Here is a 15,323-nt window from a genome sequence, read left to right on the forward strand (position 1 = left end):
GCGGGGGGATAACGGGGCGGGGAGCGAAAGTCCTAACGAATGATGGATGCAGGTCCTCCGCATCTTCTTGACGTCTTTCTGTTTGTGTCTTCCTCGATCCGTATGCGAACCCTCCACCGAGCCTCCCGCAACATTCATTCTCGGAATGGATTCTCCCGTAGCCGGGGCAACGCGCCACAGAAGGTCTCCGCGGCTAGGCGAGCGTGCGGACCGGCTGCGTGGCTAGGTCCAGCGCGGGAATAGCTCGCGCGGGGGCTGCTTCGTGGCGCTGGTCGCTCCTGCAGCTTAGCTCGGACTGGAGCTGGGACAATCTGATCTCTGATCTTTGTACCCTTCTCCGAGGCGACTTGGTACTCGCAGCCATCAGGTACTGTCTTTTAGATACCTAGCTACTCTGAACCTCTGTTTCCCTAATGGGACAACATTTTCCCCAGAAGTTTTCTGTCCCTCCTTCATCCCCTAGGGCACTTTATCTATAACTTTGGAAGGGTACTTGCCGTGTTCCACTGTGTTATACTTGCCTTGTCTAAGACAAGATAAGCTCCCTAACAGCAGTATCTATGCCTTTTAAAATATCAGTTTTATAACTTCTACCAGCAAGCCCTACTCAGGAGGGTTTTGCAAAACGTTAAATAAGTGAATGAGTGATTTTGCCAATGCTGTTCAAGAAGAGTTAGTTCAGTTCAGTCACTCAGTCGTGTCCGACTCTTTGTGACGCCACGAATCACAGTACGCCAGGCCTCCCTGTAGTGGAAAAATTCAAGGCAAAAACTCCCCTTTTGTTCCCTTTCCTTTCTATCCTCTGTGTCACACTTCGTTGGGTGGTTCGTATCTTCCTGGAGCCCACAATTTAGTGAGGGAAAACAGCAGTTAATTCAAGATCCTTACAATTCAGTTCAGTTCAGTCGCTCAATCATGTCGGACTCTTTGCGACCCCGTGAACTGCAGCACGCCAGGCCTCCCTATCCATCACCAACTCCCAGAGTCCACCCAAACCCATGTCCATCGAGTCAATGATGCCAGCCAACCGTCTCATCCTCTGTTGTCCCCTTCTCCTCCTGCCCTCAATCTTTCCCAGCATCAGGGTCTTTTCCAGTGAGTCAGCTCTTCACATGTGGTGGCCAAAGTATTGGAGTTTCAGCCTCAACATCAGTCCTTCCAATGAACACCCAGGACTGATCTCCTTTAGGATGGGCTAGTTGGATTTCCTTGCAGTCCAAAGGACTTCAAGAGTCTTCTCCAACACCACAGTTTAAAAGCATCAATTCTTTGGTGCTCAGCTTTCTTTATAGTCCAACTCTCACATCCATACATGACCACTAGAAAAACCAAGTGAGGGAAAACAGCAGTTAATGTAAGATCCCTACAAGGTGAATGTAAAATAACCCAATATAAAATAAGCATCCATGATCAGGGCTGGGAGAGGGAAGTACATGGCGCTATGATGAAGTGGATTAAGGAAGTGAAGAATGAGCTAAACAATCAGAAGGATCAGTATTTATTGAGGAAGGAAAGGGGTAGGCACAGTGAAGTACCTGCCGAAAGTGAAAGAGCATGTGCTAGTGTCCTGTGGTTGCAGAGAGGCCGACTTGAGAACTGAAAGACAGTTGGAGCTTAGGTTCCAGGGAGAGGGGTTCCCATGGTGACAGGTGAGGGTGATAGTGGCCTTATGAGCCATTTAAAGGATTTGAGCCCCTGTAGCAGCACAGGAAGACTTTAAGGTTGCAGTGGAGATGGAGCCTTGAAACATGAAACAAATTGAATTAGTGCCCTCCAACGGACTGACTTTTAGTTTTAAAGCATAGGTGATCAGAGGCAGGATGGCAAGGAGGAGGAGAGGATGAGCCACAGATTCAAATAGGCAATCCTGTCATTGAAACAGCTTGCTCTAAATTCAAGGCAGAAGTGTCTTACCTTGGATTATAAACTGGGAAGTGTAAACCAATGTTTGTTTTAATCATCAACCTATGTGTCCAGTATCTAGATATAGTTGGCTTCAAAAATATTACCATGAAATGGAGGCAAGTATTCTTAGCTCATTGGTCCAACTTTTTAGAACGTATCTAATTAAAGGAAACATCTGAAAACGTAGTTGCATATTTAGAGTGATATTTCAAGAACTCAGAGTTGCAGTCTGCTCTATCACAAATACTCTGAATTCCTTGTAGCTTTTGTCTTGCTGTTCTTCGTGTTTATCTTGCTTAGTCAATTGTCCTCTCTTCCTGTCCCCGTTGTGAACTGATTTTGCCAAGTGGCACATTTGTTATATACATTTAAACTTGAAAAAATTCAAGAACTATAGGGTAATGCCTAGGTGTGTTGTGCATTCTGTAAAAGTAAGTTATAATTTTTAATACAAGGGACAATGTAGTATGTTTAGATAGAAGGGTTTAAACTAAAAACGACTGCCTTATATAATCTTTCAGTCAGCTTTGAACTTCTCAAAAGAAGGATGTTGTTTATACAGTATTTATACCACACTGTACCGTCATAATATTACTGTTTGTGACGGATGAATGGCAGTGCCACAGATAAACATTTCTTTGTAATTTGTGGATATTTCAGCTGGAGACTCAAGGGGAAGGTTCGTGGTGATAATTTTGAGTCTCTGTTATTCCCCCTCGGCCCCACAAAGTAGATTCTTTCCCCATGTATAGCTTGGGACTGTTGTTTTATGATGTAACTATGTGCATGTTAACACTCATAGTTTGGACTGAAACTATTTTGGACTGAAAGTTAGAATCACCTTTTCCCTAAATTTTCTCCTGTATTTTTCAGTGTAGAGTAGAATTTTGCTGTAGAAGTAGCACTAAGAAACCCACTGAAGTCACCAGCATAGAGCACCCAGCCAACAGGGAGCAGCCATGCCTGCGGAAGGAGGGAAGACGGATATGGAGAGGATTGGCCTCTTCAGTGAGATGGAATATATCACTGTGGGGGATAAATATGTGTCACAGTTTAATCGTAAGTATAATTTGGTTTTCTTTACACCCTAAGAGTGGATGTTCCCTCTATAAAATTTTGATTTTAATGTTTGTTAAATGATCTTTTTGAATGGTCTGTATTTTAAAGCTTTAGGTATAAAGTTGAAAACACCTGTGAAATTTTAGTAGCGGTAAGAGATCTTTTTTTTTGTAAGATCAGGAAGCTCGTTTTCTTGGACTATCCTACTTTCATATATTCTCCTCATAGGTATTTGTATTTATTTTCAAGGTGCCTGGCAGTTTTCTTCCAGAAATTTTTTTTGTTTGTTTGTTGTTGTCTAGTCGCTAAGTTGTGTTCGACTCTTTTGCAAGCCCATGGACTATAGCCCTCCAGGCTCCTCTGTCTGTGGGATTTCTCAGACAAGAATACTAGAGTGAGTTGCCATTTCCTTCTCCAGGGAATCTTCTGGACCCAGGAATCGCCCCAATCTCCTGTTGCTCCTGCATTGGCAGGCAGATTCTTTACCACTGGCATCCCACCTGGAAAGCCCAAAAAGGGAATCACAACCATGAAGGGACTGAACCATTGGCTTTTTTTTTTCGCTTAGTTGGGACACTCTACTATACAAATAGCATTTACATTTACATCTAAAATGGCCATCCATGATCACTTTCTTGAAAATGAAGTGCCAAATAAATACCTGAGAGATTTTTAGAAGAGTCATAAATAAAACAATAAAAAAGAATATGCTGATATGGAACATCTCTAAGATAAATTGTTAAAAAGGCAAGATGCAAAACAGTTTCCTATGGGAAAGCATTGGGTTCAGTGACCTGTAAGGCCTCTTCCAGCTCTCAGATTCAGAGTTTAAGAGAATCTCAATCTAATTATTAAAATGTTTTAATGGAAATGCCTTAGTTCTTACTGTCAGTGAAGCCTTTGATATGGATCTTTCAGTGACCATTTTGAAACAGCATTTAAGAGCTCAAAACTCAATGGCTCGAGTCACATTTTGAAACTTTTCTCTGTTGCCCTGGTGTTCTAGTGGCAAGGATCAGGAAAGTTTTCTATTATTTTTCATGTCCTTTTATTAATGGTGAACTCAAAATTGTCATATTCCTATTTTATCTTTAAAGGACCTTTTAATGAATCTGCAAGCAAAAATAGACAGATTCTACCCGGGGGATCCAAAGAAATGTCCAATCTCCAGGCAGGTTATTTTGACCCCCATTTTGTAAGGATTTTTGAAGGTGAAAGCTATGTCAATCCGAATCAAGTGAGGAGACGGTACATGATGGAAGAAGCCAAGAAAAATCTAAGCAAAGCGTTCCTCCCTAGTAATGGAGAGAAAAAGCCGTAAGTATTGGGGAGAAAATCTTAAATCTATCTCCTGCATCACTCTCTCTCCTCCAGCCTAAATTGTTGATTTTTCTGTAGGACTTACTTACGTATGACTCATTTTTTAAAGTGTGACTTTTAGGTTAAGTTTGTGTTAGATGGAGACAATTATATTGGGTGATTTAAGTTGCGGGGTAATTGATTATGTAGATTCACATCGTCACATTAAATTTTTAGTCATCTATGTCACTATTTTCTATCAGTTTATACTAATAAAGCCAACTAAATAATGAAAATAAGTTTTAGTTGAAAATTTTGCAATAGTCAGACTAGAAAAAAAATTGCCTTGGGTCATCAAGTCTGTGGCCTTGACTATTTTTTTGCTTTTTAAAACTTTAAAAAAGTATAAATAAAAAATGTGAAATTAGGAGAATCTTTTTTGGGTAAAAAGAATAATTTATCAAAGGTACATTGTTTAAAAATCATGATGAAGTTACATGTAGGGGCTTAACAGTATTTTAGTTGTAAAAATTGTCAGGATAAGTTTCTTTTTTTTTAACCTTTAAATCCTTAAACTGATAAAATCATATAATCTATATGATATACTATAGCTGAGTTTTATAATATGATGTTAATTCACACTCAGTAACATTGACTCTCAATCTAGAGTTTATGACAGATGAGGATTAGTTGAAAAATAATTTTGTGCTTATTTGTGATTTTGAGATTAGTAAAGCTTCAGTCTTCCAAGTTAAATTGTCTTTATTAAAAGTAGAGAATGTCTTCTTTTCTGTTATTATAGTTTATCTTTTCCTACCTTTGTACACTTTGGAGAAGTGTGAACTATTTATTATTATTATTACTACTTTTTTGGGTTTCTTTCTTTTCTTCGTAGATGTAAATTCCAATGTGTATTTTTGGGGCTACTACTTTATTTCTTTTTCATGTAACATATGTATTTTATCCTTTAAACAACTTTTTTCGTGTTCAACTTTCCCATCCCCTGGAACTAATATAATATTGTCAATAAACTATGCTTACATAAAAAATAACTTTAGAAAAAACACAGCGGAAGAACACACAAAGGGTCTATTTATTCTTGTGGTTAATTGAACTAATGTAAACTCTTCTAACCTCCTAGAGACTGCTAAAGCTTTGTTTATGTAGAACATTTAAAATGGAATTTTTGACTTTGAATAATAGGGAAAAGTAGATTAAAAAAATAACAAAAGAGTTTGTTTTTTTCTTACCAAAGTTAGGCAAGTCAAATCTACTGCGTATATTTTGCTTCTCTTTCAATAATATTTTATAAATTTTGGTAAAATACATATAACACAAAGTTAACTATTTGAACTTGCTTCTTTTTGTTCTCGTTAACACTGTATTTAAGCTGTGGATTAGGAAGTTACTATGGAACCATAGGGGGACCAGTCCCGTTTTTCAGTGCTCAGTCTAAACCCAAAGAAAAATATGAGCCACCTGGAAAGAATTTATACACAAACCCAGGAAAGAAAGGAACTGGATATGGGTAAGATATTCCAATACTTTCATATCATTTGTTTTGAATTTAAAAAATTTAATTTCTGAACCCTGAAGTCATCATCATTATTTTCCTTCCTTAGCTATGCAAATATTACCATAGGTAAGCAGTTTTCACACTCTTCTGATCTCTATGATGCAGCAAAACTAAATAACAAGGTAAAGGAATCTCCTGTAACTTATTTCAATCTTTCTCTTATTTAGTTGACTTAGAGAATTCACTTGTGATCCAATTAGGGTTTATTTTGTTTTATCTATTTGTGTTATGTGGGCAATGGCAGATTGATGTTTAGGAATTGTAATAATTTTACCATTTGATTTTAGATTCCCTGGCTGAGCTTTAATTCCTGCCATAGTTTATCTTCCATCTCTCTAAACTAGCTGTGAGACTTCTGTCAGTGTGGCCAGATCAACTCTGCTCTATTTTGATTCTAAGCATTGTATCCTAATCCTTAGCTGTATTCCCAACACACCCTAATATTTTGTGCCTAAGAAAGTAGTGGTAGTCCTTTTGGGCTGATCAGGCCATTATGGTGAGTGAACAGAATGGAAGAGTGTTGGGGAGAAGGGAGGAAGTGGAGACTAGAGAAGGATATAAGCTTTTAAATTTTCATTTTTTTTTCAGCATGCAGTCTTCAATAATTTTGGCTATGGTGACTTTAAATGGCAGTGAGATAGATGGAGGAGGGCATGGCAACCCACTCCAGTATTCTTGCCTGAAGAATCCCCATGGATAGAGGAGCCTAGTGGGCTATAATCCATAGGGTCGCACAGAGTCAGACACGACTGAAGTGACTTAGCATGCGTGCACACACGAGATAGAAGGATGGTGGCCAGTTTTGCAAATGGGCATGTCCAAACCCAGGAAAAGTTTTCTGTTAAATTGATAAACCTTGGTCATTTGAAAATAGTCATCTCTTGTTTCTAGTATGGATTCTTCACTTTATATAAGATTCTATGTAAACTACTTTTTACATAGAATAGAATAATATATTCTATAGGAATGATACCTAAGATATAAATACGTACAAGGCAGTTTTATCAATAGCTTAGTAATTAATCTTTCATCCTAAGTTTATGGATATAAGATACTTTTCTCTCTTTAGAATAAAACTCTTTCATTCCACATTTAGAACTTACTATTCATAAGTCAGAAATTTTATGTCCCTGAATTTCCTAAAATAATATTGTAACATAAAAGTGTTGTAATTTAAAAAGTAAGTATTCCTTATTCTTAGGAGAAAAGCTGACTTTTTTTTGAAGGCCTACCGTGTGCCAGGTACTTTGAATACATAATCACATTTAATCTTTGTCGCAGCATTAAGGGTCGGGGGAATGTTACGATCGTCATTTATAATTGAAGAAAATGTGACACTGAAAGGGTCAGTAACTTTCCCAGTGTCCCTGGGAAATGCTAGAAAGCAGGAAGGAGTTAGGGCTTGAACTAGAAACTGACTTTTATTTTTAATGCATTATATCATATTATAGAAAGGTAATAAAGATTTGCTCAAGTGATATATCTATATACATCAAATAAGTTTATATTCAAGATGAACAATCATAGCTGTGCTTCTTCCTAAGCATATCTTTTGTATCATAAAAATAGAACATAGCAAAGGAATGTTTTAAAAAAGTGAACCCAGCAGTATATACTTAAACAATCTACATGCTTATATTAAAATTTAAAGTTAAATTAACTTTATGTTACTTGCAGTGTTTAGTGATTTTTGCTATCTAATATAATTTCAAACTCCTTAATTTACAGAAAGAGAATGAAGAACATCGTCGTTTACTTAAAGGGACAGCTTTCAAATTAAATCTTTACCCAAGGGAATATTTTGATACCAATCCTTACATGTCTGAGAAACCTTTACCACCAATTAAAAAAGTAGAGAAGAAAGAAACAGTTGGAAACCCTTTTAAGCCCTCTTCTCCTGGCAAAAAGGCAAGTTAAAGTTTTTAGAATGAAAAAATATTAAGCATCATATAGAAATGTTGCCTCTTGCTGTCATATTATTTCATTTCCCATTTGTTTATATTCATGCCATGAATCATGGAACCCGTTTTGATGAAATTATGATAAGTCATAGAGTGTGGATACCATAAGGAATAATGATGCCCTTATGAAATAATTATTCAGTTCAGTTTAGTTCAGTTCAGTCTCTCAGTTGTGTCCAACTCTTTGCGACCCCATGAATCGCAGCATGCCAGGCCTCCCTGTCCATCACCAACTCCCAGAGTTCACTCAGACTCAAGTCCATCGAGTCAGTGATGCCATCCAGCCGTCTCATCCTCTGTCGTCCCCTTCTCCTCCTGCCCCCAATCCCTCCCAGCATCAGACTCTTTTCCAATGAGTCAACTCTTCACATGAGGTGGCCAAAGTACTGGAGTTTCAGCTTTAGCATCATTCCTTCCAAAGAAATGCCAGGGCTGATCTCCGCAGAATGGACTGGTTGGATCTCCTTGCAGTCCAAGGGACTCTTAAGAATCTTCTCCAACACTACAGTTCAAAAGCATCAATTCTTCGGCGCTCAGCCTTCTTCACAGTCCAACTCTCACATACATACATGACCACAGGAAAAACCATAGCCTTGACTAAACGGACCTTTGTTGGCAAAGTAGTGTCTCTGCTTTTGAATATGCTATCTAGGTTGGTCATAACTTTCCTTCCAAGGAGTAAGCGTCTTTTAATTTCATGGCTGCAGTCACCATCTGCAGTGATTTTGGAGCCCCCAAAATAAAGTCTGACACTGTTTCCACTGTTTCCCCATCTATTTCCCATGAAGTGGTGGGACCGGATGCCATGATCTTCGTTTTCTGAATGTTGAGCTTTAAGCCAACTTTTTCACTCTCCACTTTCACTTTCCTCAAGAGGCTTTTTAGTTCCTCTTCACTTTCTGCCATAAGGGCGGTGTCATCTGCATATCTGAGGTTATTGATATTTCTCCCGGCAATCTTGATTCCAGCTTGTGTTTTTTCCAGTCCAGCGTTTCTCATGATGTACTCTGCATAGAAGTTAAATAAGCAGCGTAACAATATACAGCCTTGACGTACTCCTTTTCCTATTTGGAACCAGTCTCTTGTTCCATGTCCAGTTCTAACTGTTGCTTCCTGACCTGCATACAGATTTCTCAAGAGGCAGGTCAGGTGGTCTGGTATTCCCATCTCTTTCAAGAATTTTCCGCAGTTTATTGTGATCCACACAGTCAAAGGCTTTGGCATAGTCAATAAAGCAGAAATAGATATTTTTCTGGAACTCTCTTGCTTTTTCCATGATCCAGCGGATGTTGGCAATTTGATCTCTGGTTCCTTTGCCTTTTCTAAAACCAGCTTGAACATCAGGAAGTTCACGGTTCATGTATTGCTGAAATAATTATTACTCATCTCTAAAAGTATTTTAATTTACAATGAATTTTCTAAGCACCTGTCTATATCTTAGGTATAGTTTTTCTCAAAACCATAAAAAGTTAGGCCATCTTTAGTTTTTGAAGGGTGGTTAAAATGAAGTGTCTCCCTTCTGCTGAGGTTTACAAGTGTGAATAAAAATCAAAATCTCCCTTATAGTTTATAGACTTAGTTTATACCTTAGTTTTTTTTCTGTGAATTGTGTGTTCCTTTTCTTGCAAATGTTCAATTAAGATATTTGTCTTTTTCGTATTGATCTGTAAGATCTTTTCATATATTAAGGATATTGTTTTATCATTTTTGTTGAAAATAATTTTTCTAGTCTGTTGAGTCTTTGACTTTGGTTATAATATTCTGTTCTATTCAGAAATAGCAATAATGATTTATCATTATAAAATATAAACTTTATAATGATAAAAACACATAAAATAATGATTTTGTCAGTCCTCTGTGCTGAGTTTGTGTCATTCTCAGAATAACTTTCCTTCCCAGCAACGTTAGTGAAATATGCATTCTTGATTTCTTAACTAGTTTTATCTTTTTGCATTTAAATTTTCATCTGGAATATATTTTGATGGTAAGAACAAGGTAAGGATCGAGCTTTTATCTTTTTCAAAATTCAGTTTTATGGACAGAAGGATGCTTTGAGGGGAGGATGTGTTCCATATCTTGATTGCCTTTGTGGTTTCAAGGGTGTATCAGCCAGTCAGTTCAATAGCTCAGATGTGTCTGACTCTTTGCGACCCCATGGACTGCAGCACGCCAGGCCTTCCTGTCCATCACCAACTCCCAGAGTTTACTCAAACTCATATCCATTGAGTCAGTGATGCCATCCAACCATCTCATCCTCTGTTGTCCCCTTCTCCTCCTGCCCTCAATCTTTCCCAGCATCAGGGTCTTTTCAAATGAGTCAGCTCTTTGCATCAGGTGGCCAAAGTATTGGAGTTTCAGCTTCAACATCAGTCCTTCCAATGAACACCCAGGGTGTTCATTTAGGATGACTGGTTGGATCTCCTGGCAGTCCAAGGGACTCTCAAGAGTCTTCTCCAACACCACAGTTCAAAAGCATCAATTCTTCAGCACTCAGCTTTCTTCATAGTCCAACTCTCATATCCATACATAACTACTGGAAAAACCACATCTGTCAAAACTCACAGAATCTGTAAACTTAAAATGGGTGCAGCTTATTATACTTGGACTTAAGTAAAAATTTTTTTTAAAGAGCCAATTGTTCCTGATCTCACAGATAGAATAATTAACACCCCTGTTTTGAAATGCCACTTTATCAAATCAAAATTCCCAGTTTTAGTGTTTTTTTCCCCCTGAATTTTCATTCTATTTAATTGATATTTATTTCTATCAGTACCAAACTATTTTTAATTATTATTGCATTTTAATATTGGGTGGTCTAGTCTCTTCTTATTCTTAAAATAAGTTTATATGACTGTTTTCCAGTAGTATTATTTAGAACTTTGGAATTATTTTGTGAAGTTCTGAGGAAAAAAGACCTTTGGTGTTTTGCTCTAAATTGAGATCTTTAGATTTTAGATTGTATTAGCATTTTTATACTTTGAATCTTCTTATCTAGAATTAAGCTACTTACAGAAACCTTTATTTGTCTTGTAGATTTTTATATTTTGTTTCACATAGATTTATGTATCATATTTATTCTTATTTTAAGGTCCTGGTCAATAGTTTCTTTTCCCCATCAATCCCCTTATATTATTTGTTCTTATTAAAACATCTGATTTTTTTAAAGTAACTGGCACTTTATTAAATTTTATATTCTAATAGGTATTTCATTGATTCTCTTTGGATCTTTAGATATATGATTATATTATCTGCAAATAACTTTGCTCCTTCCTTTCCAATATTTCTCTCTCTCATGTCATGCTTGTGCCCAGTGTTTAGACATGATATGGGGATCATGGGAGTACCTCTAGTGTTCATGTTTAAATAAATAAGACTAAATCAGGAATGTTTGTAGAATTATGTTGAATGTTTTAGTATAATCTCTCTAGACCATCTATGTTTTTCTCCATTAACTTATTATAAGGTGAGTAAAAGTAATAGATTTCTTGAAGTGATTCTCACTTGACTGTGTTGTATTAATCTTTAAGTGTGATACTGTGTTTTATTTGTTAATATTTTATTAAGTATTTTTGTATCAATTATTATAAGTGTTGTGACTGGTCTGTATTTTTTACATTCCTTGTTCTATTTTGATATAAGTAGATGCTAGCATCTTAAAGTAAGAGTTTAATAGCATCAAATATATCTTTTCCTTGAAAATTTAAAGACTTCTCATAGTAAATGTTCTAAGCTTAATTTCTTACATGATGTCCATCTATTTTCTGTAGGTGTCCTCTCTCTGAGTCACTTTGACAATATTTTTCTTTGAGAACCATTCATTTAATTCAGGTTTTCAAATTTGTCAATGTAGAGGTGTAAAAAAATATTATCTTACAGGTTTTGATATTCCATATATGTATAGATTTCTTCCACCTATTTCTCAATCTTATAATATAGATTTACCTGTTAATTTTTTAAGCATCATCTGGTGAGTTGGTTTACTTACCATATATATTTTTCCATTTTCTATTCATCTGTTTTGCTTTTACATCAATTAATTAATCAACTGTATTTTCTTTAGATTCCTTATTATTTGTTGCTTTTAAACTAATCCATATGTCTCAATCTTGATAACTTGAAAAATAACAACCATATCTTTCAAATAAATCACATTTTCTTATATATCTGGCTTAGACACTGTAAGAGAAAGGATGCCTAATTAAATGGATTATTGTGATTGAATAGAGTTTTCTTGGTGACCATATATGATGAAAATCCTGTTAATATGTATCAGTTTAAAAAGTCAAAGTAACTGTTTGTTTTGCATATAGGTCAAAAATGATTGACTTCTCTTAATAGATTATAAGAAAAGTACAACGTATAGTACAGTTATTCCTCAGTATCAATGGGGGATTGGTTTCAAGACCACTGCCCGCTACCAGAATACCAAAATTCAAGGATGCTCAGGTCCTTTACATAAAATGGCCTAGTATGTGTGTGTAACCTTTGCACATCCTCCTGTATAATGTAAATCATCTCTAGACTACTTACAATATCTAATACAATGCAAATACTATGTAAATAGTTTCCTGTGCATGTCAAGTTCAACTTTTCTTTTGGGGAACTTTCTGGAATTCTTCATTTAAAAAATATTTTCACCCTGAGATTGGATGAATTTGAGGATGCAGACCTTGCTGGTGTGGAGGACTGATTGTGGGTTATGTTTGCCTCTTACTCTCTTTTTCTATGTGCTTTTCTTTTATTTTTATTAAAAACTTTTTTTTCAGTTTCTTCCCCATCATTTACTGATGTTTACTGAACTCGTCTTGTGCCAGGCTTCCTTTTGGATAAACCTTACTTCTGGCCTCTTCTTTTGTCCTCTGGTTCGAACCCTAACTTCTTCCTGTATCAAAATACATGTGACCTGGCTCTCACTCCCTCAGGAATGGACTCACATCCTGTGTAGTTCATAGCCTGATCTGATAAACTCACTAATATATTAACTGTTGGCAATAGTTTAGAATATTACCTTCTTATAACTATATGCATTTTAATAGAGAACTTTTGGAATTATTGTGTCTTAACCCATAAAATTGGTGGTAGGAAGACCCTTTGATGGTATTTGAATTAAACAGAATAAACAGTTTTCTTTAAATGTAAAACCAGCTCCATGTACAATACACAAATATGTATGACTGTTTTTCACATTTAATTTTTGTCAGAAGCATTTTGACAGAACCACATTAAATTGTCTCATTTTTACTTGTAGGCTGGTGGAATGAAGGCAGGAACATTTGATCCTTACCCTTCACATTCTGCTGACCCTTACGTGGTTAAATTGAAAAGCCCATCCAGCAAAAGTGCTAAGGTTTTCCATCCGCCAGGTGGACCAAAAAGCAGACCAATTGAAAGTATAATGGCTTTGAATGTCAAAAGGTAGTAATATTAGCCCATAAATTATTTCCTGCTTTTAGATTTCTTCAGAGTAATATCTTTTATTTATATATACTTTTAAAAGTTGACAAATCTGGGTGACTTTAGAAATCTCAGCTGCTTCTTTATACCTGCCCTCCCCTGTAGAAGTTCTTTCCCATCTTCTGAAATTCCCAATTGAAAAAGCTTAATTTATCTGTACCAAACAGACACAGGTTCGATCCCTGGGTTGGGAAGGTCCCCTGGAGAAGCAAATGGCAACCTACTCCAGTATTCTTGCCTGGAGAATCCCATGAACAGAGGAGCCTGGTGGGCTACAGTCCATAGAGTCACAAAGAGTCAGACATGACTGAAGTGACTTAGCATGCATACATGCATATGTATATATATATATTTCACTTAGCAGTACATATTAACATTGTCTGTTTCTTAAAAGGATCTTTTGACTCATTAAATTGTTAATCTCTGTATAGGCCCCAGACTCTCAGTAATTGTGTGGACTCTTAATGACACTTATTCTGTCTTTAACTTTTAAATAACCCTCTATGAGAACTAGAAATATTCTGATTAATTAAAAATACTTCGAGGAAAAGTATATGTATATTATTCACGTATCATAAAACTCATATCTTTCCTAGGTTTTGAGCACTCTCAAAACTGAAAAGTTCTTAGAAGTTCAGAATATAATTTAGAAAAGGACAGCCTGTCATTCTTTTGTTATATGTGAAAGATCATAAATACTAATAATTCATTTGATTCCCTTTCTGCCTATTCACTAAAAAAGTTTTAATGCCAATTTGACTGACTTACATATTTCTAACTTCATTGTAATCATACAATGGATTGGGAAAAGGACATCAAATCATATGCCTTTTGTAGAAACACTAGCATCTTTATTACTTGTAGATAATGATTGTAAGAACATCATTATTATAGTCACAAAAGTAAGGCTGCCCTTCATTATTTATATAGTTTAACTGTTGTCTATAGGAATATTTTTTTGCAGGCTAGTTGGTAGAGGATTCATTTGGGAAACAAAGATGTGGAGCCTTTTTTCCATGTCCTTTGACCTTTATCCTTTGACAACCGAACTGACAGTAAAGTTAGAATTTTCCTCAACACACTCACACTCAAATAAATGGAATTTTGTGTGGGGTGGGGAGGAGTGTGGTTTCAAGTTGTGTGGCTATCCGGAGAACAGAGCTGAGAAAATTCTATGATGCTCTAGCACACACGTTTAAAGCAAAGGAAAAAAGTATCGATTGTTCAGAAGTTTATCATTTGTTTAGTATTTTGAGTTTATTGAAATATCTTTTTTTTACATTATCACAAATATTATCCTAAATCAAGTTTTAGCTTCTTTTAGCCTAATTTTAAAACTCTGAGAAGTAGTATTTAAAAGTAGTAGTAGTATTTAGTCTCATAAACCATTTTTTCCCTCTTATATTACATTTTAAAAGTATATCTGATATACATGAAGCTTTTTCTTTAGTGAGAAAGTTTGGTTTTGTTTGGATTGTTAACTTTTAATTGCAAAATGTTTTTTTTACAAGAATACGCAGATCTATCAAATTAAATGTGCATTTATTTTCCAATTTTAGGGCACTAAATATGAAGAACTACAAGACTGCTTCAGTACAGTCCTATTAGCATCTGGAAGACAAGTAACCTTACAGGTCCTGACTACCAAAAATACACTATCAAGTGCTTATTATTTGAAAAAGTATATAAGATGTGTGGAACAAATAGCTCAAACATTTAGAAGAAATTTAAGGCTGTGACTCTAATGCTCTTCCTTCTTTTCCTACTGTTACATCAGTAAATGACTAGTATTTGTTAATAATTGCTCTGTTTCTTGATCTGTGTTTCTGAGGAGATGTTTAGGACTGTTTGAAACTGTTATAAAATCTCAAAGTGTACTCTTTAATTTGACATATTTTGCTCCTAACATTAAAAATATTGCCGAGTTGGAGGGTAGGTATGAAAATGGGGACTGGAGGGGTAGAACGTGCACAATGAATGCTTATTTTTCTATTAAGTGGTATCGTTTTTCTGTTGTTTTTTTTTTTTCTGAGATTAATTTTTATTGGAGTGTAGTTGCTTTACAGTAA

At 35.9% G+C, this 15,323-nt stretch overlaps 1 protein-coding gene across 2 annotated transcripts; it reads left to right on the forward strand.

Moving 5' to 3' along the window:
* The first annotated feature begins 7 nt into the window (after positions 1–7).
* Positions 8–15,055, forward strand: CFAP96 (cilia and flagella associated protein 96). Of its 2 annotated transcripts, none has more exons than XM_005225986.5 (8): positions 8–367; positions 2,779–2,964; positions 4,062–4,281; positions 5,654–5,791; positions 5,886–5,961; positions 7,568–7,747; positions 13,049–13,215; positions 14,814–15,055. In XM_005225986.5, the coding sequence occupies exons 2-8, from the start codon at positions 2,865–2,867 to the stop codon at positions 14,860–14,862; spliced, it is 930 nt and encodes a 309-aa protein (XP_005226043.1). In that variant the 5' UTR covers positions 8–367; positions 2,779–2,864; the 3' UTR covers positions 14,863–15,055.
* The last annotated feature ends 268 nt before the right edge of the window (positions 15,056–15,323 follow it).

This window comes from Bos taurus, chromosome 27 (genome assembly GCF_002263795.3).
Source record: "Bos taurus isolate L1 Dominette 01449 registration number 42190680 breed Hereford chromosome 27, ARS-UCD2.0, whole genome shotgun sequence".
Lineage (NCBI taxonomy): Eukaryota > Metazoa > Chordata > Mammalia > Artiodactyla > Bovidae > Bos > Bos taurus.

What these genes read in the sequence shown, in the direction of transcription:
- CFAP96 (XM_005225986.5), top strand. Translation starts at nt 2,865, where the DNA reads ATGCCTGCGGAAGGAGGGAAGACGGATATGGAGAGGATTGGCCTCTTC. An exon ending in AGTAATGGAGAGAAAAAGCC is followed by an intron (nt 4,282 to 5,653) that starts GTAAGTATTGGG and finishes ACTGTATTTAAG; the next exon opens with CTGTGGATTAGGAAGTTACT. An exon ending in AAGAAAGGAACTGGATATGG is followed by an intron (nt 5,792 to 5,885) that starts GTAAGATATTCC and finishes TTCCTTCCTTAG; the next exon opens with CTATGCAAATATTACCATAG.